Source organism: Gavia stellata, chromosome 1 (assembly GCF_030936135.1).
Source record: "Gavia stellata isolate bGavSte3 chromosome 1, bGavSte3.hap2, whole genome shotgun sequence".
NCBI lineage: Eukaryota > Metazoa > Chordata > Aves > Gaviiformes > Gaviidae > Gavia > Gavia stellata.
Window position 1 is genome coordinate 18,192,896 of NC_082594.1, and position 22,314 is coordinate 18,215,209.

General features: G+C 37.1%; 1 protein-coding gene across 1 annotated transcript in view; it reads left to right on the forward strand.

Moving 5' to 3' along the window:
* The first annotated feature begins 338 nt into the window (after positions 1-338).
* CUL5 (cullin 5) overlaps positions 339-22,314 on the forward strand; it is a 33,574-nt gene continuing 11,598 nt past the window's right edge. Inside the window, exons 1-11 of the mRNA XM_059817504.1 lie at positions 339-367; positions 6,944-7,053; positions 9,334-9,433; positions 10,800-10,976; positions 14,075-14,216; positions 15,308-15,453; positions 15,530-15,610; positions 16,839-16,932; positions 20,231-20,361; positions 21,116-21,223; positions 21,810-21,874. Of these exons, the coding sequence (XP_059673487.1) occupies positions 344-367; positions 6,944-7,053; positions 9,334-9,433; positions 10,800-10,976; positions 14,075-14,216; positions 15,308-15,453; positions 15,530-15,610; positions 16,839-16,932; positions 20,231-20,361; positions 21,116-21,223; positions 21,810-21,874 (1,178 nt within the window). The 5' untranslated portion in view covers positions 339-343. The remainder of the gene's footprint in view (positions 368-6,943; positions 7,054-9,333; positions 9,434-10,799; positions 10,977-14,074; positions 14,217-15,307; positions 15,454-15,529; positions 15,611-16,838; positions 16,933-20,230; positions 20,362-21,115; positions 21,224-21,809; positions 21,875-22,314) is intronic.

Consider the following 22,314-nt stretch of genomic DNA (forward strand, 5'->3'; position numbering starts at 1 on the left):
GCGGGGCCGGCTCCTCAGCGCCGCATCATGTGGGCCGGCCCCTTCCATGGAGCCGGGGTGCTGCCGAGCGCCTCCTGGGCGGACGCCGCCATGAGGCTCTGAGGGGCGGCTGCGTGCGGAGGACCCAGCCGGTCGCGCTGCGGAGCGCCCCGAGCCTGGCGCCGGCCTCGCCCCCGGGCAGGGGAGCCCAGCGCTGCGGCCTCTGGTACTGCCGCCGCCGCGGGTCCGGCCGGGCAGGCGGGCGGCCCGGGGCCATGTAAAGCGGCAGCGGCCGGGGGGAGCCCAGCCGAGCTCGGGGAGAGGAGCCGCCGCCGCCGCCCGGGGAGGCCCCGCGGGGGGGATCATGGCGACGTCTAATCTCTTAAAGGTGAGAGCGGGGCCGGGCCTGGCCGGGCCCCGCGTGAGCAGAGAGGCGGCGGGGGCCGGGGCTGCCCGGCCGCCGGCTGGGCCCTGCGGGTGGCTGGGGCGGCCGGGCCGGCCTGGGCTGGGCGGCCGTTGGGGGCAGGCCGCGGGCGCCGCTCCCCGAAGTTGCCGTGCCCCAGGCGCGGGGGGGGCGCGGCGGCCCTCCCTCCGGTGAACGGCCTTGGCGTCGCGCTCGGTGCGGGACCGCTGGCCTCGGCCTCGGCCCGGCCCGGCCCGGCCCGGCCGGTGGCCTCTTGGCTGCCAGCACCCCCCTCCCCCCCGGCTCTCCCTTCCCAAACACGCGTCGTTGGGAAACAGCGTTGCGTCGCGCTCTTAGACAGGGCACGGTGTCGTCCCTTTGTTTATTTAAGAAGACCTAGGTGTACGGAAAATGAGTTTTAAGTTAAACAGAGTTGAAAAACGTCTTCGTGGGGGGCAGGTGTCGTTGTTTGGGTTGCCACCGTATTCCAGCTTTTTTGTTAACTGCAGTTTTTCTGCAAAGAAGAACTCCTGGAGGCCTTTTGCTTATGTTAAGCAGCTTTGCTTTTGTAGTCGGATGTTTTCAAGCACTTCCCGGTGTTTGATGACAGATGTCAGCCACCCCAAGCTGCTGCAGATTGGAACAGAAGTTTTCAGTGTGACAGTCCAGTATTTGAGCGCAGGACTGCCTGTCCTCATACTTGCGGCATGCGTGTGGAGGAGACTGTGTGTGGCCTTTGAGGCCATGCCAGCACATAAAAGATGGGCCTACGTTAAACAACTGCTACTAATGCCTCCAATAAGTGCTTCTAGAACATCAGTGTGGTTAGGGTGAAAGGCCTTGGGAAGTCTGTCTGCCTAACTTTATCAGTTTTATATATATATGTATAAAAATATATATTTATTTTATGTATTTTATATATATATATAAATATAGAAGTCTACATGTGTTCAGCACTATGTATTATAGTTAAAGGTGGTTCTGAAGAGGTGCTGCTTACATTTTAGCAACGTGACCTATTTTGGATGTATAGATTTGGCCTGAAACTGCTGGTTGTATTACTCTGTGACACTCAGTGTGAAGAAATGAGAAATAATTGATAACCTTGCTTCTTCCTTGTATCCCAAAAAAAGGTTTCAGTATTAAAAAGATAATTTTTAAAAATTTTTTTCTTGAAATGTAGTTGAAATTAATTTTATTTCTCTATATTTTTATACCTAAGTGGGTAGTTACAATTTTTAAGCAGGTAAGACTTAAATAAAAATCTGAAATTGAAGAATCCAAGAACACTGGTGGAAAAAAAATAATGTCCCATAAGAACAAATGAGCTTTTTGTGGAAAAGCGTGGGTTTAGAGCAGGGCTTAGGCAGTTTATCTACTTGATAATGTTTTAGTCCATCTTTTTGCTGTACATCAAGGATCTCTGGCAAGACCGATGCATGCTTTGACGAGACATGTGGTTGTATAGTCCACAGCAGATAGAAGAAACATAGGCCTATGAGATTTGTCAGCATTCCACTTCAGCTGTTTTGAAAGAATAATAGGTGTACAGTAGGTGAAAATAGTGTCAAAGGCCTTGATTCTGTGAGATGACTTTTGCTGAACTGAAACCTTTGGGTTGGCTAGTGATGTTTTTGCAACTGGCCTTTGAATCATTAATATTTTAGATTGACAACAAGATACATATGCACAGTGAGTTTTAGGAAAAATACTGCAGAGATACCTATTCTAAAATAGGCCTTTCTGGTGACTTGGAGTGTTTTTAAGCAGTATAACTTACTAATTAGTGACTTTTCTAAAGACAATAAAGTATGAGTCCTGCATTACAAAAGGAAAGATTATTCAGTGATTTGACTTTTTTTATAATGACACAATAAACCAATGCAGGAGCTGGAACTAGATAAGGTCTTCTGTTCCCCAATTCTGCTCTTCACAGTGCTCATGGAGAAGCAAACAGTTGATTCCAGGTTAGTGTTGATTGGCAGTGCCTCCTGCCGTTTGAGGCTATGAAATGTACTTCTGCTTTAATGTTTAGGGAGAAAAACCCAATGTCTCGGCACGGTAAAAATCCCTGGGTGAGAAAGGAGAGGTGTTAAAGTCTGTAAGGTTTTTCCATATCTTTTCCAACTAAGTCTGCATAATCAAATCTAAGTTGGGTTTAGACAGGTCTTGTTTTTGCTGGGATAAAACAGGAACTAAGAGTTTTCTGTTTTTTTCCCCATTCTTGTTTGACTTTCTACATAGTTGAGAAAATGAAGTGAAATATTCCTTTCTTAATCTAGTAACAGATACTAGCTGAATCCAAATATGACTGTCATAATTTTAACGGGCATCATTTAAACTCCACTAGTGCATAATTTTCCTAATTGTAAATTATTTTTTTAGTGAGAAGCATATTCTGAGAGAGCCTTCTTTAAGTGCAAAATTAGAATGACCCATCATGTTGAATCCTGGCGAGATACAACAAATTGTAATGTGGTGAAAATACTGAAGAACTTAGTAAGAGCTAGCTGTTACATGGTAAGCTAGTGTGTACCCTACCTGTAGCAGAACTGCTCTCCCACGTTGAGGCTGTGTCTTTCCTGTAGGTGAGTCCACCAGAGTGTTTTCTCTCAACGTACATGTGACTCTGGCACTTTTAAAGTGGGGTGCTTTGTTTCTCGGGGTGTGTTGGACTTGTAACCTGCTCGCTTTGCAGTGACGAGATAGTCTAAATCAGTTCGCTCATGTGACATGAAGATACATGAGTTTTTCTGCAATTTCTGGAACAGAAAGCACCTCAGCTTATTGCACCACAAAGAAAACCTGTAGCTGTATCCATGCTAGCAGATCTTGACACTTCTGTAGAGCTTTACTGGAGCTGCCAGCAAATGCAAGAGTCTCTCCTTGCAACATGAATTGCAGCTTGAGCCTGGTGTTAGGAGTGAACATATATGTTGAGGTTTGTCTGTTTCTTCCTGGCTATTTCCAATTAGGATATCCTTAAGAAGCTAGGGAATGTTGCACACAAGTTAGTTACATAGCAGAGCTTTCCCTGTGGCTACTTTTGTGCTTTGTGTAGTAACTTTGCTACAATCATTACACTGATTTTGTAGAGCTGCTGGTAGCAGAGATTAATCAGACAGTGAGTTTTGATGCTTGTTTCAGTCTATGACCTCATATTTTGTACTTCATCCCTCTGTGAACTAGCCTTAGTATATATAGTGTCTGAAAACAGTGAAGTAGTAAAGATGAAGATGTTGCTCATATGTAGATAAGATGTACAATAAGATGTAGAGGATGCTGCTTTTTTACAGTACTGTTTAGAGCATCTGTCAGAGATCAGGGCTGAATTTGTATGTGGCCTGAAATATCTAAATTACACAGTAAAGAGAGCTGAATGTTCAAATAGACATTTCGAGGTTCAGAGGAACAGTAGCCTGGAGGCCTTGCCTTGTTACATTTCACGTTTATTTAGGCTTTTATACCATATTCTGTGCCCGCTTCTGCTATGCTTTTCTTAAACTTGGTTACAGTTAAGGAGAGGAATTTTGCGTTATGTGTTAATACCCAAATCAGGAAAACTGGTTAGTGGAACAATTCCACTTGCATCATTGTACTAATTTTACGTAACATCCACCAACATAGTCTGGAAGGTTTTTTACCTGCTATCCTAAAATACTGTGTTTAGGGGCTTATGCATAGAAGTGAAGAACAGGAGGAAGTAAGTTTGAGGAGTGAAGTTGTAGAATATATTTCCATATAGTGTGTGAAGTAGTATATATTTCAAGTAAAGTTTAGTGTTAAAATGGAACTTTAAATCTCTGTGGACGAATTTAGTGAAGTGACTTTTGAAACATAAAGTATTTCATAAGTGGAGTTATTTTTCGAAGCATTAAATTTTAAACTCCTGGAATGGTTACTTAGACAGGGTATGGCTATCAATTGTAATCCATGTTTTCAGAGGAGATTTTGTAAGTAGAGTAATTTTATTTTGTCAAAGGTGTGACTTACCTTCTTGCTTGCCTTCCCTTGGGAACTGTGGTTGGAGGCAACAAGGGAAGAATGAAAAGTTACCCAGGGAATACTGCTCAGAAATTGCATAGGTTTGTGGGTGGCTCAGCAAAGTGGGAAGTGGCTTCTTCGTGTTGTCTGTGTCACTGGTGTATGTGTGACTTTGGTAACAACTAAGAATTACTACTGTTTGACCTCCTCTTCTACTATAAAATTTGGTTTGCTCATGCACTAGTAGGGGTAGAATTAATGAATGTGAATGAAACACAGTAGGTGGTATTATGCACCCTTTCTTCTTGTAATTTCAGTACAAAAGCGTAAGGTCATGGAAGCCTGAATCTATCTAGAAGATGCTGAATTTTTTTATTGAAATTTAAGAATAGTTCAGTTGAGTGGGATTTTTAATCCATTACTTTTATTTCTTCTTCTGCTTAATTTAGGAATAAAGGAGGAAGTGTAAAAATCCAAAAAGTTTTACTCCTATGTATAGTAAACAAAGTTCTAAACTTCCCTAATGGCATTTTCTATCAAGCTTTATTTGGGGAATTCTTTTTAAGTAGGTACACGTTTGTTACAGGTGGACATGCAGCTTTTACAACTGAAATGGAGTTTTACGTGTGCTTCTTAGCATGAACTGGGTAATCACAATCTAAATCATAGAAACACTAGTATTTACAATTTCCCCACCACCCTCCACGTTTACAGTGAAACTAATCTTACTCACAAAGATAGAGCATTCGGTTTTTATCTTCAGCTGTTTTCAGCAAAGGGCTGAATTGTACTTCTCCAAAATTGCGGAACAGGCTTTTTACCTCTTCCAGAAAACTTACAGGACCTACTCTGAAGTTTCACGCCAAAGGAAAACTTTTGAGGAAGTTGGTTTTACTTATTTTATAGTGCCTTTTCTGGAACTTGTAACTGTTCAGTAGCTGGTCTTTCAAGTTCATTATCCTGCAAAGAGGGATTGGGAACAGAAATATCTGCAAGTAGAAACTAATTATTTTCACAGGACTGGGAAAGATAAGAGCAACTCATCAAAGTTTAGGGAATAATTGTAAAGCTAGCTGTAGGTGGAGGAAGTATGTAGTTGATGATTTTCAAAGATGATGCATTCAAATCTTTATTTTTTTTTGCAGTGGAAGAGGACGGGCAAAACTGTCTCTCTGAATTGGAAAAAAATTTCTTTTTCTATTTTTTTTAATGTTGAAAGAATTATAAATTTTATCAAACGGGCTGCTTCTGTGAAACCCATGTTCAGTACCTACAGCAATGGTTTGATAATGCTGCGAGGCCTCCAGGTGCTGTTGCTGTAAAAATAGTTCCTGTGATGCCTGTTGCATCTTTATAACTTGAAGATGAGACATCTTTGCACTTCAGAGCAGCAGGGGATACAGTTTCCAAACTGTGCTTATTCTGAATATTAAATAATGGATTTAATTGTAAATTTCCATGTAGAAATTAATCAGAAGGAGATGGCTGAAAGAATGTGGCGTGCTGCTTGTGCTTGTTTATCTGAAGAGATGTTAGTGGCAGAACAGTGCACTTGTCAGAATTTCAAGTAATTAAACTGTATTATTTGCTGTATTTGAAGTGAATTGTGTCAAATGTGGTATTACTAGCCAAGACAATGGTCTGTTCAAAAGTAAACGGTGCGTTGGAACATAACACTGCATATAACTCAACCAGTAGTCTTTCTGCCACAGAACTCTCCATCAACATTTTTTTTAATTGCAGGTTTTTCTTTTTAAAATGTGGAACTGTAAGCAAACAGGATCACAACATATACAATAGAACTGTTGTTTTTCTCTTAAAGTTTTGGTGTTTTTTTTAATAGTGAAAGTCAGCTTGTATACTACAGTGAGATTTTTTTCAGAATAATCGGAATTATATGGGAGCACTTCATTTCTTTAGCTTTCCTCTTAATTTGTATCGTAAGTTTGAAAAAAATTCACCTTGGATTAGATTTTTCAGCATGGTGTAAATCATTTTTATCTGCACCAACTGTAGTCTTGGCCGTCAAACTGTCTATGGCTAGTTAACCCCCAGGAAGGGAGTCTGTGATACAACAGCTCCTATGTTACTCTGCTTCCTTCCTCCCTCTTGGCTGCTGATGCCAAATGCACAGTGGAGAAAAAAGGTACATGGCAGCATCCACAGGTACTACTCCTGATTCCTGGCTGCCATTTTGGTAATGGTAGTTTATTCAAGATGGGTTTCAACTCTGCCTCCTGACTTCCATTGCATGTATCTTGGCTGGGGTAACAAAGCTGACCAAGTATCATTCATGTTGTCCACGTGTAACTCCATTAACAGGTGAAGAACACTTGCTGGAACTTGTTGCATTGTAGCTAATGCAGTGAATAAAGGAAGAAGTTGGCAGTCTGCTTCCCTAAGAAACAAATAATAGATCTGTCACTTTTTAAAATAATAGTGAAAAGCGTTGTTCGGCAATGGTGGTGTAGCTCAAATGCTAGCTTACTAGAGACACCTCTGAGAAGAAGATATTTTTGCATTAATAAGGATAAGAAACTGTTTTATTAACAGTAATTTTTTTTTTGTTCTTTTTAGAATAAAGGTTCACTTCAGTTTGAAGACAAATGGGATTTCATGCGCCCTATCGTTCTGAAACTTCTTCGTCAGGAGTCTGTCACAAAACAGCAATGGTTTGATCTGTTTTCGTAAGTAATTTTTTAGTATCTTACATCGTTCTGTGTAATGGGAATACATTTATGGTACTACTTCTGATACAGAAGTCACATATAACACGGACTGTGTGGGAACACACAGAACAACAGTACTAGTTTAAGTTTTACTAAGTGGTAAGTGTGCCTTCATCACTGTAAATGTGCAAAAGTAGAGTTTTGTTGAGATTCACATCTTTGCAAATAGGATGGAGGAAGAACAGCAGAGCTTTTGACTTCAGCCAATCATAGTAAACAAGTTTTGTACCTGCCCACAAAACTTTTGTTAGAATTAGAGAGAAAATGTTGTTTACTGCTTTGTCAGTAAGTTCATTTAAAGGCAGTTTGCTGAATGTTACATTTTTCTGATTTGAATGGTTTTCTTCTAAAATAACTTAAGAATGCCACTGAAATAATGGAGTAATGCAGTTTAACTGGTATAATGTGAATAGTTTTATACCCTAAGAATAATAAATATAATATTTTTCAGACAGTGTTTGCATTATTGTACTTTCTAAAAACCCTGCCATTTTCCTCCTTCCAAAAAGCCACAAGTTGCTTCCTGTTAGGTGATGATTTTTGTCTTGAAATACATGATGTGACCTTTGCCAATATAATATGGAAGTGAGTTAAAACATATATATCGAAAGCATATCTGAAATAATCTTTGTCTCAACGTAGTTATTTTCCCTCAAATACAGTTGTAGCTTACATCTGCAGTCCCTCCTTCCGCTTTTTAAAATCTGTCACAAAAGTGGTTTTTATTTAAAAACAGTCTTGTTGCAGTCTGTATCTTTATTGCTCTTTTTGATGAGGATGGTGCAGTGATTCTTTGTACACCCATCTTGCTGCACCTGTCACGCTTTTCTGCCAACAAAAAGGAAAGGTAGTTTATCATGTAATGAGTTTTAATATCTTATGATGTCATGGCTATAGTAGTTGCCAGAAACATGGTATAGTTAAGGCACAAATTCGGTTCTGAGTCATTGCTTTCATTTTTAGTAACTAGTTCAATAATTCTGCATTGGTATTAAAATTGCCCATTGATTATTTTTCTTGTAGCTGAATTATTGAATAGAACTTAAGTAATTTTATGGCTAAATTAAGGGTGTTGCGGGAAAGGATCCCACTCTTCTAGGTTCATATTGTATAATTATCCAGTATTGCTTTTTTCACTGCTGTCAGGAAACGGTGGCATTTTAAATACAGTAACACCTTTTCTGCATGTGAAAGTGGCATAAGTCTCACGAGTTAGGTAAACCTCTGTAAATCCTGGGCCAGCACCTTTGATCTGTCTCCGAGGAACTTTTTACCTTGTAAGTTTTGTCTTTTCAGTTAAACTAAAAAAGATGTTTTTGTATTGAAATAACTGTATTGATTTAATAGGAACGAAGTCATACCTTTAGATTATATAGTTGGTTTTCTGCAAAGCTGTGGCCTTACTATTGAAAGCAGAAAGAAGAACCAGAGGAAGGTAGTGAGTCAAAAAAAGGCTTGCTAGGCCACATTATGTATGATGTATGGTTAGGAGTGTAACTTGCTTTATTTAGTCTTCAGTATGGAAAGAAAATAGAAATTAAGTTACACTTGCTGGGCTGTCAGCTAGGAAAAACAGGAATTTATTTGAATGTTGGTTAAAACTCATTAATAGAATTCTGCTTTGCGATGCTGTTTGGTAGCTTTCCTGCAGTAGGGTTTCACTTTAAAATGCTACCGCTGTCATGAAATGTTTAAGTGATCTTACGAAACTAATTAAAATGTCTTTTAAATTACCTGATGCCCCTGAGCTCGAATTTCTCACAAGGAAGGTCTTTTCCTTTGTAGCACAAGGATGTTGTAGTGCTTGGATTGTGAAACTGAGTGAAGGCTGCATGTTAATGAGAGTATTTTAGAATAATATGGGCTGAGTAGTAATGCTTCTACTGGCCAGTGATTTCTGTCTTTGTCGAAGAAAAGCTTTAAACATTGTCCTTAATGCAATAAGGATTATTGAATAGATACTGAAAACAGAATTGGCTTCTGCATCTCCTTCTTGACCATAGCCTTTTCCTAGATAGGTGGTTGTTACTTGCTTCCAAGACTTTCTTACAGCTTCAGTCTCTTATCCAAACATGTTTTCTTGCATGTGTCACTGGGATCTGTGTATTTTTTGACAATGATAGATAAAAAGTGTATTAATTTTTTAGACGTGCTTAAATTATCACTTTTTAAGCCTCATACAGCACAGCATTGAACTTTGAGTAGCTGTTACTAAAAGCTGGATAAATTATTTTCTAGAGATGTACATGCAGTTTGCTTGTGGGATGATAAAGGTCCAGCAAAAATCCATCAGGCTCTGAAGGAAGACATCCTTGATTTTATTAAACAGGCACAAGCAGTAAGTTCTTAATGTTTCATAACTTCTATTCATATCGTTAGAAGAATAACCAAATAGTTCTGACTTTCATTGGCTCTAAATGCATTGCTTTTTTGTTTGAAATTCTGTGATGTTCTGGAGACCGTAATTACCCTGTGAACTTCTATTGACAAAGAAGACTTAGCCTTGAGCATTTGCCTTGGCTCATTGTTTTTTTACAGTCCTGAAACTGGGGTGGGCAAGGAATTTTGTGTTATATCAAAAAAAAAAAACCAACCCCAAAACACAGCATTATTTTTATCAAACAGTACTTACGGAATCTTCTTCTACTTGAAAACTTCTTGAGGCAAAATTTTCTGTAAGAAATTACTGTCTGGAAAAAAAAATATTTGTCTAGCTTCAGTGCTATGCTAACATGTTCGTGGATGTCTTTAAAATAAGCCATATGTATGGCATACTAGAAATAGCGACTCAGCAAGCATAGCTGTCCAGTTGTGTGGGCTTTCCCCCAAATGACTGAAATCATCAATAGATTCAAAGGAAATTTTTGTGTTTGTAAAATGCATAGCAAAAGATGTTTTCTGTAATAAGGGATTTAAGAGGGGGTTGTTGTGAGATTAAAAAAAAAAAAACAAAACAATGACAAAGGTTTGGAAAGGGGAAAATGAAAATCTATAAAATCTTTCTTTAGTGAAGAGGTTTACACCACTAAGGCTTTGCTTAAAGGAAAATAGTTCATTATATAGGCCTTTGTATAACCAGGCATTATAAATGTTGATTTGTAAGTTCCATCAGCTTGCTTGCTTACATGCATAAATGCTGTGCTGAACTGGGGCCTTCAATATAGTTTGCGTTGGCTGTTGTTTGAAGGGCATCTTTTTAGGCACTAAGATAGCCGTTGTGGAATGTAGTTGTAGTTTCCAGGCATTAATAAAATATACATGTTAACTAGCTGTCTGGGTCTAACAAAAGGTTAGTAAATGCCATTGAATTAAACTTTTCACTGTATAAAATATAACATAGTCCTTACAGGTTTATTTTTTTTAGATACGGTTGTACCAGTACATGCCTTTGGACCAAAAGTTTTGATCTTTTTGACTTCCAGATGGCTTAAAAGAAAAAAAAAATGGTTCATTTGGAAAAGTTAAACGTACTGACTACTCGTTTGCTGTTACCTTTCTTTACCCTTTAGAAATGGTCCATGTGGCATGGATTGATAACTACTGCCCTAAACTAAATGACACTTAAATATGTAGACTTTCTTATTTTGATATATCTGTATATTTGAATTTTATATGGGGAGTTATTTTCAGTATAAGCAAAGTTAATCCGATTTTGTGCAGAAAATTGTTTATAAATTACCTCCTCTTCTCCCCTCTTCCTCCAGAGAGTGCTGAGTCATCAAGATGATACAGCTTTACTAAAAGCATATATAGTGGAGTGGCGAAAGTTCTTCACACAGTGTGATATTTTGCCCAAGCCATTTTGTCAATTAGAGATTACTTTAATGGGCAAGCAGGGCAGCAACAAGAAGTCTAATGTAGAAGACAGTATTGTTCGAAAGGTAAGTGATAGGTATTGAGAGTTTTGTTGCACACTGTTTTGCCTACAGTAATAGTACAGAAGGGATTCTGTAGCTGAAGATGAATTTGCACCAATCATGGAATACGACACATCGCTTTGCTTCAGTGTGAGGGTCAGAACAACCCTGCAAGTTTTTATTTTTCTTTCCACAATAATTTCACACTGTTTATTCAGTTTTGCTTTGGCTATTAACAGTTTTGTTGAGGTTATTAAAGCACTTTTCTGGGCTTTGGGTTTGTTTGGGGTTTCTGGGGGGGGTTAGGGGAGGTGGGGTGTGTGTTTAATTATGACTTGAATCCTGGGGCATGAGGCAGTTGTAAATTCACCTACTGTTTCTATACTTGTGAGTAGCAAGTGTACTTGTATATACAAGTGAGTAGTTTTTCTACCCCTAATTTATTTCCCTAGGCCAAGATCTTAGCTGGGGCACATCTCCACGTTTTGTAAATGACCAATTAAATACTGTCAGCTGAAGTTAAATATGGCTATTGATCTCTTAATTTCCCCTTTTTCCTCCAAACTGTCAGTCATATCAGTGAAAAGATTGGACATGTAGAATCTTGTGAATACAATCTTTTTACTATTTCATATCAAACACCTAAAGAAAGTCTAGGGTTTTGAGTATGGAGTGCTCAGTGTTCTGAGTCCCATGAATAATGGTCCTTCAAATTGCTTTAGTCTTTTATTATAAGAAAAACAGAGCATATCAGTTGTTAAGTCCTTTAGTTTAATGTCATTAATTATCGCTTTTCATTGCAGAAAGTATCTGTAGGGAAATGAAATTTCTTTAGCAGTCTTTCATTTGGTACTGAAGATCATTTTAACTGTCCCCCTATCTCCAGGATGGGAAGAACAAAATAGTTCGAATGTGTTACTTTGGGCAAGGTTTTTTTCTTTGCCCTCCTATTTTGACATCTGATCCTCTATACCCCTTGAAGAAAACGAAGAGAGAACAGCAGCAAAGAGAGGAATCACCACCTCAAGTTACCTTTTTTGTTTTCATTGTTTGTTGGAGAAAGCATGTAATCTTATTAGGCTCTCCAAGATCTGGCAAACTTGAATTCTTAACTCTGCTGTATGCAGAAGACAGAACTAAGAAATGAAAGAAAAAACAAGGTGGCGTGAAAAAAGTAGTGAGGAGAAACTGGGAGAAAAAAATCGTGTTAACAATTCAGATTTTGTTCAGGACTGAAACTGATGGACATGTGTCTTATCTCTCATATGCAGTCCAGTTAGGACCGTCTCACGACTGGGACATCAAAGCCCAGAGTCCCCAACTTTTCTTATTATTTCATATTCACTGCTGAAGGTCACTTGGTGTTTCTGGCATCATTTTCTGTAGTTTTCTTAAAAGTGCCTTGTGAAAACTTTACCTCTGCTTGAGAAGGTTTTTGTGTAGTCACCCAAAATGATATGTGTGTTTTCCTTCAAATATCTCCATAAAACTTTCTTATCCATAATGCCTAAAAGCAGTTTGATCATGACAAAGCTGTTAATGTGCCTGCCAGGTTGCTTGACATTATCTCACTGTTTTCTTCTCCATTTTTTTACTGGTTTCAGCTCTTGTAAACTAATTCCCTGGTTGTACAGTGCAACCATAATATGCATGTCGGTAATGTTAAGATAATGAAAAAAGTAATTGAGGAAGCGTAATCAAATAAATCTTTGCTTCCAAGAATGTTCCAATGTTTTGAATAATAGTTCCTGTCCAACACATGTGACTTCAGTGTCAGAAATGGAAATTTAGCTGAAATTGAGAGACAGTTATGGAGAAGTTAAGAATAAAGGATGGTAAACTTAACTCTCTCAAAAGGGTATCTGACTTATTAGGTGCTTGCTGTGTTAAAATCTAAAACTTAGAAAGCAATAAGACCATCTAATCTTTACTATTAACTTTGCCATACAACTGTATCAAGTCATCCTTAGCTTGTTTTTAGTAAGCTTATTCACCATCATGAGGTAAAATTTGGATTGGTAAATTTGATGATTCCAACCTGCTTTTCACTGCCAGTGTAGACTGACAATTGGCATGCTTAAATTGCATTCATAGCAGTTACTGTCAAGTTTGAAGATACTGTTAAATTTGAGCTTTCTTCTAAAGCAATGAAATGGCATGAGTTGGATAGAAAAAATAAAAATTATCTTTTAAGCTTTGGCATAATTTCATTAGGTATTCAGTGGCATATAGGAAGAACCAGATCCAGTGTCTAAGGGAAAAAAAAAATAGTGACCACAGTAACTTGAATTCTAAAGCAAATTAAGATTTTTAACAAACATGTAGCATGCTTCGAGTATTTACTGCTGAACAGCTAGTGGAGCTTAGGTGGCCATAAGTGTAGCCTGGCTTGCCAGTGAGCTTTTTGTGTTGCTCAGCTGCAGCACATTGGGTCTGGTGATTAGGTGTAATGCCATACATTTGCAGCAGTGTCAGTAGCAATAAAAAAAAAAATAAAAATCACACAGTGGAATACGAAGGGGCCCTTTGTGTGATAAGGATTTTGTTAGGAGCCTGCATAACTAATTTTAAAACTTTGCAGTGCTTACATGAGGTTTGGAGTTTTTTATAAATTATATATGCATCACTTGCATATTGAACATGTTACATAAATAAAAAAAATCAGTTTTTTCTTCTTTATATAACTGTTGTTAATTGAGTTTTTTAGTTTTTTTTAAGCCTGAGCCTGCCAAATAGTGAACTGTATTTGGATGTTTGGCTCAGAAGTACCCCCTGAAGTTGCAACTCCTGACACATTGCATTGCTGGAGAATTTACTTGGCTGATTACTGAGAACTGTATATAAATAACCCAAAATTATGGAATTTAATATATGAATTGAATCATGCTTCCCCTAGCTGCCCAGTTCAGTAAAGTAAGCTTAGAATGTAAGCTGAATATTACTTCTATAACAAGTTTAGAGCAAGATCAAGTTCTAAGGTAGTTGAACTGCTGTATATAACCTGAAAATTAAATTATAAATTGTTTGATTTCTGTTTCTGATCTCTTGTATTTCTTTTGCACAAACTTAGGTCTGCATGTACCTTTCTGACAGGATATTATTTTTTTCTTCCTGATACACAGCTCATGCTAGATACATGGAATGAATCCATATTTTCAAATATAAAAAATAGACTTCAGGACAGTGCAATGAAGCTAGTTCATGCTGAAAGACTAGGAGAAGCTTTCGACTCTCAGCTTGTTATTGGAGTTCGAGAATCTTATGGTATGTCTTGCACAGACTGATCTCTGTTGCCTCCTCTCTATAGTAAATGAATTTTCATCATACAGAGTTCACAATTGTGGTAGTAGGGTTGGAATTATTATCTCAGCATTTTATATTGATTTTGTTGTTGTTGATATGTGATACCAATTAAATTCTGTTTAAAATCTTTAACTTCTAAGTGATATAGCTACGTATCAGTTTACTGCAAAATCAGTGTTTTCAAAGAGCAAACTACTTTTTGACCTTTTAGGGTTGCAGATATAACCTTATGTCTCTGCTCCTTTCCATACTGTTCCTGAGTCTTCAGACAGTTTGAAGAAGAAATGCTGAACAGGCTGCATCTAAGACTCCCAGTCTTTCTGCTTTGTAAAACAGATCGGTGTATCTGAAACTTCTATAACATTTCACCGTTGGCTGCCTCTTCTTCAAAGCTCTGCAGCCTGTTGAATTCAGCTTGTGGCTAATACTCTCTCAGATGGCTTTATAGATGTCCAATTCTATTTTTTTTTTTTAAGCATATTCCATTTAAGGACTTTATTTCTCTGTAGCAGTTGAGAGGAAGGTGGACACTTTTTTCCAAATAGTGCAAAGCACTGCTGGGTAGCAGTAAGCTCACTGTCTCCATTCTTGTAAAACAGAAAAAAGCCAGTGCAAAAAAAAAAGTCTAAAATGAAGATATTGGGATTCTAAGAACAGTGTCTAAGAAAAGCTGTTTGAGTCAGGTGGAGAAGTTTTCACTTTATTAGGCATTATGCTGAGCTTGTTTGTTGTTGTTTTTTTTTGTTTTGTTTTGTTTTTTTCTTTCCAGTATTGCAATTGTATGTGTATTTCTGGTTACCATGTTTGAATGTCTAAAATGCTGGAGATAGGTATGCAGTTCTTTCCAGTTCCCTATAGTTAATCTAAATGTTTTTGGAGCAAAGACTGGACAATTTTGGTTACCTTTAGGGATCAGAGTGTATTTATAGGGCACTTCAAATTGTTCAATGCAACCTTTTAATGCAAGACTCACTTTAATAGGAGAGATTTGCTTATTATTAGCCACGTAAGTTTCCAAAACTTGAGAGTAAGTTTGGACTTTCTCTTTGCAGTTAATCTTTGTTCTAATCCTGAAGATAAACTTCAGATATATCGGGATAACTTTGAGAAGGCATATTTGGATTCAACAGAGAGATTTTATAGAACACAGGCTCCTTCTTATTTACAACAAAACGGTGTACAGAATTATATGAAATATGTAAGTAAAAATTCTGTTGTAACTTTGTTCTGAAAGTGTTAGTACTTAAAATGATTGCTGTTCTACTTTTGCACAGGCAGATGCTAAACTAAAAGAAGAAGAGAAAAGAGCACTACGATATTTAGAAACAAGGCGTGAATGTAACTCTGTAGAAGCAGTAAGTATAATGTGTAGAAAAATTTATGTATTTTATATTTATGTAGTATTATTACATTGCCATTTCATTTTTTGTGTGTGTGTTACAGTATTATTTGGTAGCAGTAGATTGATACGAAACTGTTGATTTTATGTTTTTTAATAATACATTATATTTTTTCTTGCAAAAATCTGTATTACTTTCCAATCCGCCAATTTACAATTTATACAGATGTTTTAATATAAACGTAGGTAGAAAGTTCAGATTGAAAGGCAGGTTTTTATTCAAGTTGATTTATTCTTTCATTTTGAGTCAGATATGATTTTTTTTCTATGCTTAGAAGTGGATGAGAATGATGTTTGAAAACAAGCTGGCCAATCTAGTAGGTAAAGGGTTTGTCAGTGCTCATTTAGAATTCCTGAATAGAATAGAATATGGTTCATTGCAATCAGAAGGAGCAATAGAAATTTCATTAAAACTGTTCTAGATTTCCTCTTACGCTGAAATATGGCCATTTAATACAAAGGATGGGTTTTTTCTTGTTTTCCTTCCCTTTTCCCCCCCTTGAGCCATATTTTACACAGTTCAGATCCCGGAGAAAGGTTTAACTGCAATGACTAGTTCATAATTGTCTGTGTTGAAACTAGTTCAGGAAACAGGTTATTTTAAATAAATACCCTCTAAATCTGAATTTTCTGCAGTGGATCAAAATGTATTTTATGTCTTTTGTTAAGTTGTAAATCATTCATTCTGCACAGCTATAAATTGTAACCTGTATAAAGAGGCTGACAAAAGAGAGATAGTCCTGACATGGGCAAGCAGTTTCTGTTCTAGATCTAGCCATAGTGTCTTGTTCAAGCCAACCAGCCTGGTCCAAATAGGGTATGCTGGAATGAGAACTATTCTTAGCTCTTGGATGTATACTTGGAAAATAAGTAGGGTAGTTGGTGTTCCAAAAATGATGGCTCCCTTGAGAGAAAAGAGGCGACAGAAATATTAAGCTCATTACTGTTTTGGAAGAGAGTTAACCACATTTACTAACCTACACATATTTTTGGAGAAATATGGCTTCCTGTATAGATTTTATTCAAACTACACATACTTTTCTGAATCAGTGAATGAATTAATTATTTTATAGAGCACAGTTGTTGCAAATGGGCTAGATTTTGTGTCATGGGAAACTTGAGACAGATCAGACTTTGGTGTTCGAATGGCTAAATGAGCTAATTCTGTGTTTAATGTATTTCAGCTAATGGAGTGCTGCGTCAATGCCCTGGTGACATCTTTTAAAGAGACTATTTTAGCTGAATGCCAAGGCATGATCAAACGAAATGAAACAGAAAGTAAGTGAAGCTTCAAGAGTAGTGCAGGATGAACTTGGCATCAACTGCGTAAAAATAGATTTGTTTGTAGATGTATCAAATTACTGTTTTTAATAGATGGTGGCAGTGTTTTGTAGATAAAATATTATTGCATGTGGGCAATTTTATCCCATAAAAAATTACCATCATTGGTTAGTATTTTTTTATATCACTTCTGAAATCTGTATGTACAATACCCTAATTTGAATGACTGGATAGTTCTCATCTTACTTGAAAGAAAAGAATACTTTTTGCTCTGTTTTCTTCATTTTTCCTTGTGTTGACCAACTCTGGTAAATGTTGCATGTGTCTTATTTTCTATTTGAATAGTTCAGATACAAACACTCTCCCTTCATTCCACCCCCCACTACCCCCTTCCCCCCTGGAAAAAAAGTGAAGCATCTTTTTACAAAGCTGTTTTTCTGAAAAGCAGGGAGAATTTTTTCTTATTCTGATTATTAGTGCAGAACCAATAGGTCAATGAAAAAAATCTCTGCAAGTTTTTAATCTAGTTTTATAGCTAGTATGTCCCCGTGAGTATTGAATGTTAGCTCTGCATGCCTTTTTAAACCTTTCAAAAGCTTTTTTTACTCTGCTGCCATAAATTGAGAGGTTAGTGTGATTCAAAAGACTTGTGTTGGTCCTGTATGATAAACCAAACTAGGTAAGTCATTAAAGTGTCATAATTCAAGTAGGGAATTTGAAAAAATTAAAAGGTGAAATTGCAGGTTAATTGGTTTTTTTAAGTCCTGGTATCCTGAAGCCAGGGAATATTTACTAATGTCTATATGAAGTTTTCATTTCTATGCAAATGTGAAAACTGTTTTATGACTTAGAACAGTGTAGAAAATACTCACTTCTAAAGCTAGCATTTCAGAAAATATTTGACCTCAAAACTATGTCATACTGATCTGTTCATGTAGCAGCATGATTTCTGGCAGTGGTCCAGAGCTAAATCTAGAAAGCCACCAGACTTCTTACAAGTATACGTTACAGCCTTTGGGAGAATAGAGGAGGCTTATTTAAATGCAGACCTTCAGAAGGGTTCATCTATAGCATCCAAAGCATCTTTCTTTAGAAACCTGTTGAAGTATTCACACAGTCCTCTTTCCTTGCGGCTACGTCTGCCCCGTGATAATGCTTGATTGCAAAATACTTCCATTTAGTATGTAAGAACTCAAGCATCTCTTTAAAATCTTTTTTTTTTCCCCCTAGACCTACCTATGCTGTTTAAAATGTTTTAATGAAGGATGCAGGTGCAGGTCATTAAAAATCTATTTAAAGACTGGAGCTATGCATAGTAATATATACATTTGATAGTATCCTCTGCTATGCTTTGCTTTTGCATATCTCTTTCTGATGTTATTTGCCCCAAAGAATTTAATGAAGTTTTCTTTATTAAAGGGCTGGGTTTTTTGGCTATGAGCTGGGCATTGCTGTACTCTGTCACATTAAGTACTTAAAATTTACATGCCATGCAAAGAAAGGAAGGCATAATTTTTTCCAACTAAAAACTATCAAAGATTTCATAACTTGCAAACTCTCTTCAGAATTGGCTTAGTGCATTTTTGTTTGCTTACAGTATTAGGGGTGGGAGACCTGAATTTTATTCTTGAGGTACTTCATAACAGAAATAAAAAGTAAACTTGGCTTTTGTGAATACAAAATGAAAACAACTTGTTTAAGTGCCCCAACAACTACGATAAGGATTTCTTTACCTTTCAATGTCATAATGTGTTCTGAGAGAAATTCCACTGCAGTGTTCTTTTTGGTTTTGTTACTTTGAAGAATGTGGGTTTTTTGTGTTCCTACAGTTTTGGGGATGCACCTGAAGTCTTCCTTTGCCACTGTTTATTGGGAGAAACCACTGATTTTTATTTTTTTTCTTGAATTATTCATGCCATCACTAGCTTACAGAAGCAACTGTAGAACCCTTTAATGTATCTTTCTGTTTCCTTTTTCCACCATCTCTTCCTCCCTCTCACCCTCACAAATGAAAAGATCCAGTAAAAGTTGAGTAAGCTTTTTGGACTTACTCTACGTAAAACAGTGCTGCCATCACTTACAGTACATCTAAATTGCACTGAGAATACCTCTGACTCCATTTTTTTTCTAGTTCCTGAAATGCCATCATCTAGCCCATTGTGAGTTGTCTCTAGTAGCATTGCAAGTTCTTGTTGAAGGTTGCTGGTAGTTTCCATTCTTTAATTTGCATTATGTTCTAAAAGGATTTTTTCCTTCTCTGTGCATTGCTTTTCTATTTGGTTCTGCAACAGTTGTGATACAGAAATTGATAACATATTTCATCCTCAGTGGTGACAGGATCTTGATGTTGCTGGCAAAAGTATTGCAGAGGAGAAAAGAAAGACAGGGCTCCTGGCTTTTGTCCCCTTTCACAGTAGATATAGCATTGAGGAACTAAGCGAATCTACTAATTTTTTTCTATCAAAAAAGGAATCAGAGTCCATGATCAGTTTGTTCTACTTCATTAAGCAGAGTCCTTTGCTGTGTTTGGTTCAAATCTCTGTAGTCTCTCTAAAACAATCTGGTGGCCTTAATCCAGGTGTTCCTTTGTGGACAGCTTTGTCAAGATGATTATTGATGTTTCAGTACCTTTTTGGGTTTGGGGTTTTTTTTTTTTAGCAGTGTTGAAATACCTTCACAAAAAGTAGACAAATAAACCGTATTGGGTTTGAAAGTTTTTGAACTGGTAACTTTCAGAAAAACTAAAACTCTGGGAAAACAGAAAGGAGAAAATGCTGTTTACCTTAGTCAGTTTTGGTTACTTCAGAATTTGGCATGCTTTTAATTAAAACAAAACATTGTAGATGGTATTGGAAGATACACAAAGACAGCTCTGTTTAGCTTTAATTTAAAAAAAAAAATCTTGAATCCATACAGTTTCCTCCATAAACACCTGTAGGCTTCCAACTGAAATTGGAATCCTATTTTTGCCAGGGATTTTAAGGCAGTTATACTGAGAATCTGGACTTAATCCAAATTGCCATTGACTTTAGGGGGTTTTATTCAAGCTTGTGATATTATATGCATAAGCAAGTATTACGTTGCCATAAATACCTCTTTTTGCCTTCAGAAGAGTCTCCTTGTGGGACCAGAATTAGAACACTATTCAAAACATTTTTCCTTTTAAGGGATTAATTGGATTATCTGTTCTTTACATATTCAGTGTTCCATTGAGATATCCCTAGCGGAAGTGCAGTATATGTGGGTTTTATACAGGTCTTTGACTGGTGGCTTTATCAGTATTTGTATCTTTCAGAGTTGCATTTAATGTTTTCACTGATGGATAAAGTTCCGAATGGCATAGAGCCAATGCTAAAAGACTTGGAAGAACATATTGTTAGTGCTGGACTTGCAGATATGGTAGCAGCTGCTGAAACTATTACTACTGTAAGTGTATTGGTTTTTAATAAAATAACAATGAAAAAACAACTTTGCAGAAGTTAAATAGTCACATACATGTGAATGGAAATACTTTTTGAAGATTTTATGTTTAAACATCAAATTCTGATCTACTGAAAGTTTTAAATGTCTTCAGAATAATTTTTTTATTCCTTACACTTTCAGCTGTAGCTTTAAAATGTGAATCCAATTTGCAGTAAGGAAAAGGTTATAAATTAAGTACATGGGATACTTATACAGTAGGATTGTGTTAGCATCTTAATTAAAAAGGCATAATCAATTTTTTCAGAATTCTAACTTCCTGATGAAATTTGAAATTTGCTTTCAGTCTAAGAGTGGTTGTTCAGTGTGGAAATTAAAAGTTTTTTTTCCACTGTTCTTTTTCAGCTTTTTATTATCTTAGGGTCTAGGAGGCCTGAGTATCTGCAGCAATTAGGACGTGACTCTTATTGGTCTCTGAAAACTTATTTTTATTTAGAATGCATTATACAATATTTGAAAGTTTTGGGGTTTTTTTTCCTCTATATACACAAATGTTTGTATATTGGAAATACTATCCTGAAAGTCTGTGTTGAGGCTTACATGCTGTAGAGCTCTTCAGTATAGAGAATAAAGACGAAGTGCTCATTCATAGTATGTAGGCTTGAGGATACTACATTATTACAGATTAGGGAATTAATGTAAGCTCACACTGAATTCTGTGGAGCCTCGGTTTTTTATTTGATTTTTTTTGCCTCTTTAGGATTCTGAGAAATATGTAGAGCAATTGCTCACACTATTTAATCGATTTAGTAAGTTGGTTAAAGAAGCTTTTCAAGATGATCCAAGATTTCTTACTGCAAGAGATAAGGTATGTGTTTCTGCTGATCATTTGTTTTCAGTTTAAGAATTGTTGTAATTCATATTCTGATGTCTCTGAAATCCTGTGCCCATTCCCTGTTAAATCTAGAAACGCTTGTACTCTAGTAAATATGCAGACTAAAATATTGATGAAACTTACTACCAGATGATTAGCTTTTAATTTGTGTTGTAGTCATGCATAAAGTTGCATTGGTGTTCAGCTTTGTAATGTAGAGCACATCAGAAGATGATCTTTGTGTTGAGCACCTTAATATCTGATTCAGCAATATATTTCTGTTTAGAATTTACTACATATTTGGGTGTAGTCTCATGACTTCAGATATGCAACCTGCCCCATGCAATCCCTTCCTAAGTTGTTGCTTAAAGGAAAGTAGTATGTTAATGGAAAAGAAGAAAATGCAAAACATCAGTTAATGGGAAATTGAGTCATAGGATTTGAACTCTCGTATTGAAAGTAAAATCTGCAAACTTTGGGCTAATAAAAATCAGAACCTAAAAAGAGAGGTAAAACCTTTGTGAGTCATATGTTAAAGAGAAGTTGAGTGAAGCACTAATAATCTGTAATTATTTTTCAGGCGTACAAAGCAGTTGTGAATGATGCTACAATATTTAAACTTGAATTGCCATTGAAGCAAAAGGGGTAAGCCATGTTAAAGATTGAGCTTCTCTTTTAAAATAAAGTAACACTGTGTTTAAAAGTGCTTTGTGTTCTTTGCATTATGGCATTTCAGATTGCTTATCAACCTCTGGCAAGATGCTCTTCACATGGCAGTGGATCAGTGAATAGCAGCCTGTTTAAACTCAAATTTAATAGCAGTAATTGCGGATCTATTCTTTTATAGTAGAGTAATGAGTCTATTTGTTAGCTGAATTTAATAATACCTTCTTGGGTTATTAATTCCAAAAACCTGAGCTGTGTAACTGCTGCAACTTCAGTAAAAGTCCTGGGGAAAACTGAGGCAATGATCTTTGTGGGAATAACTGTGGCCGATTAAGCTGTAACCACCCACAAGCTGTTTACCACCTCTTCTTGTGCCAGCTGTGAGTGTGACCTGTCTGGGTGTTACATTTTTGTTTCAG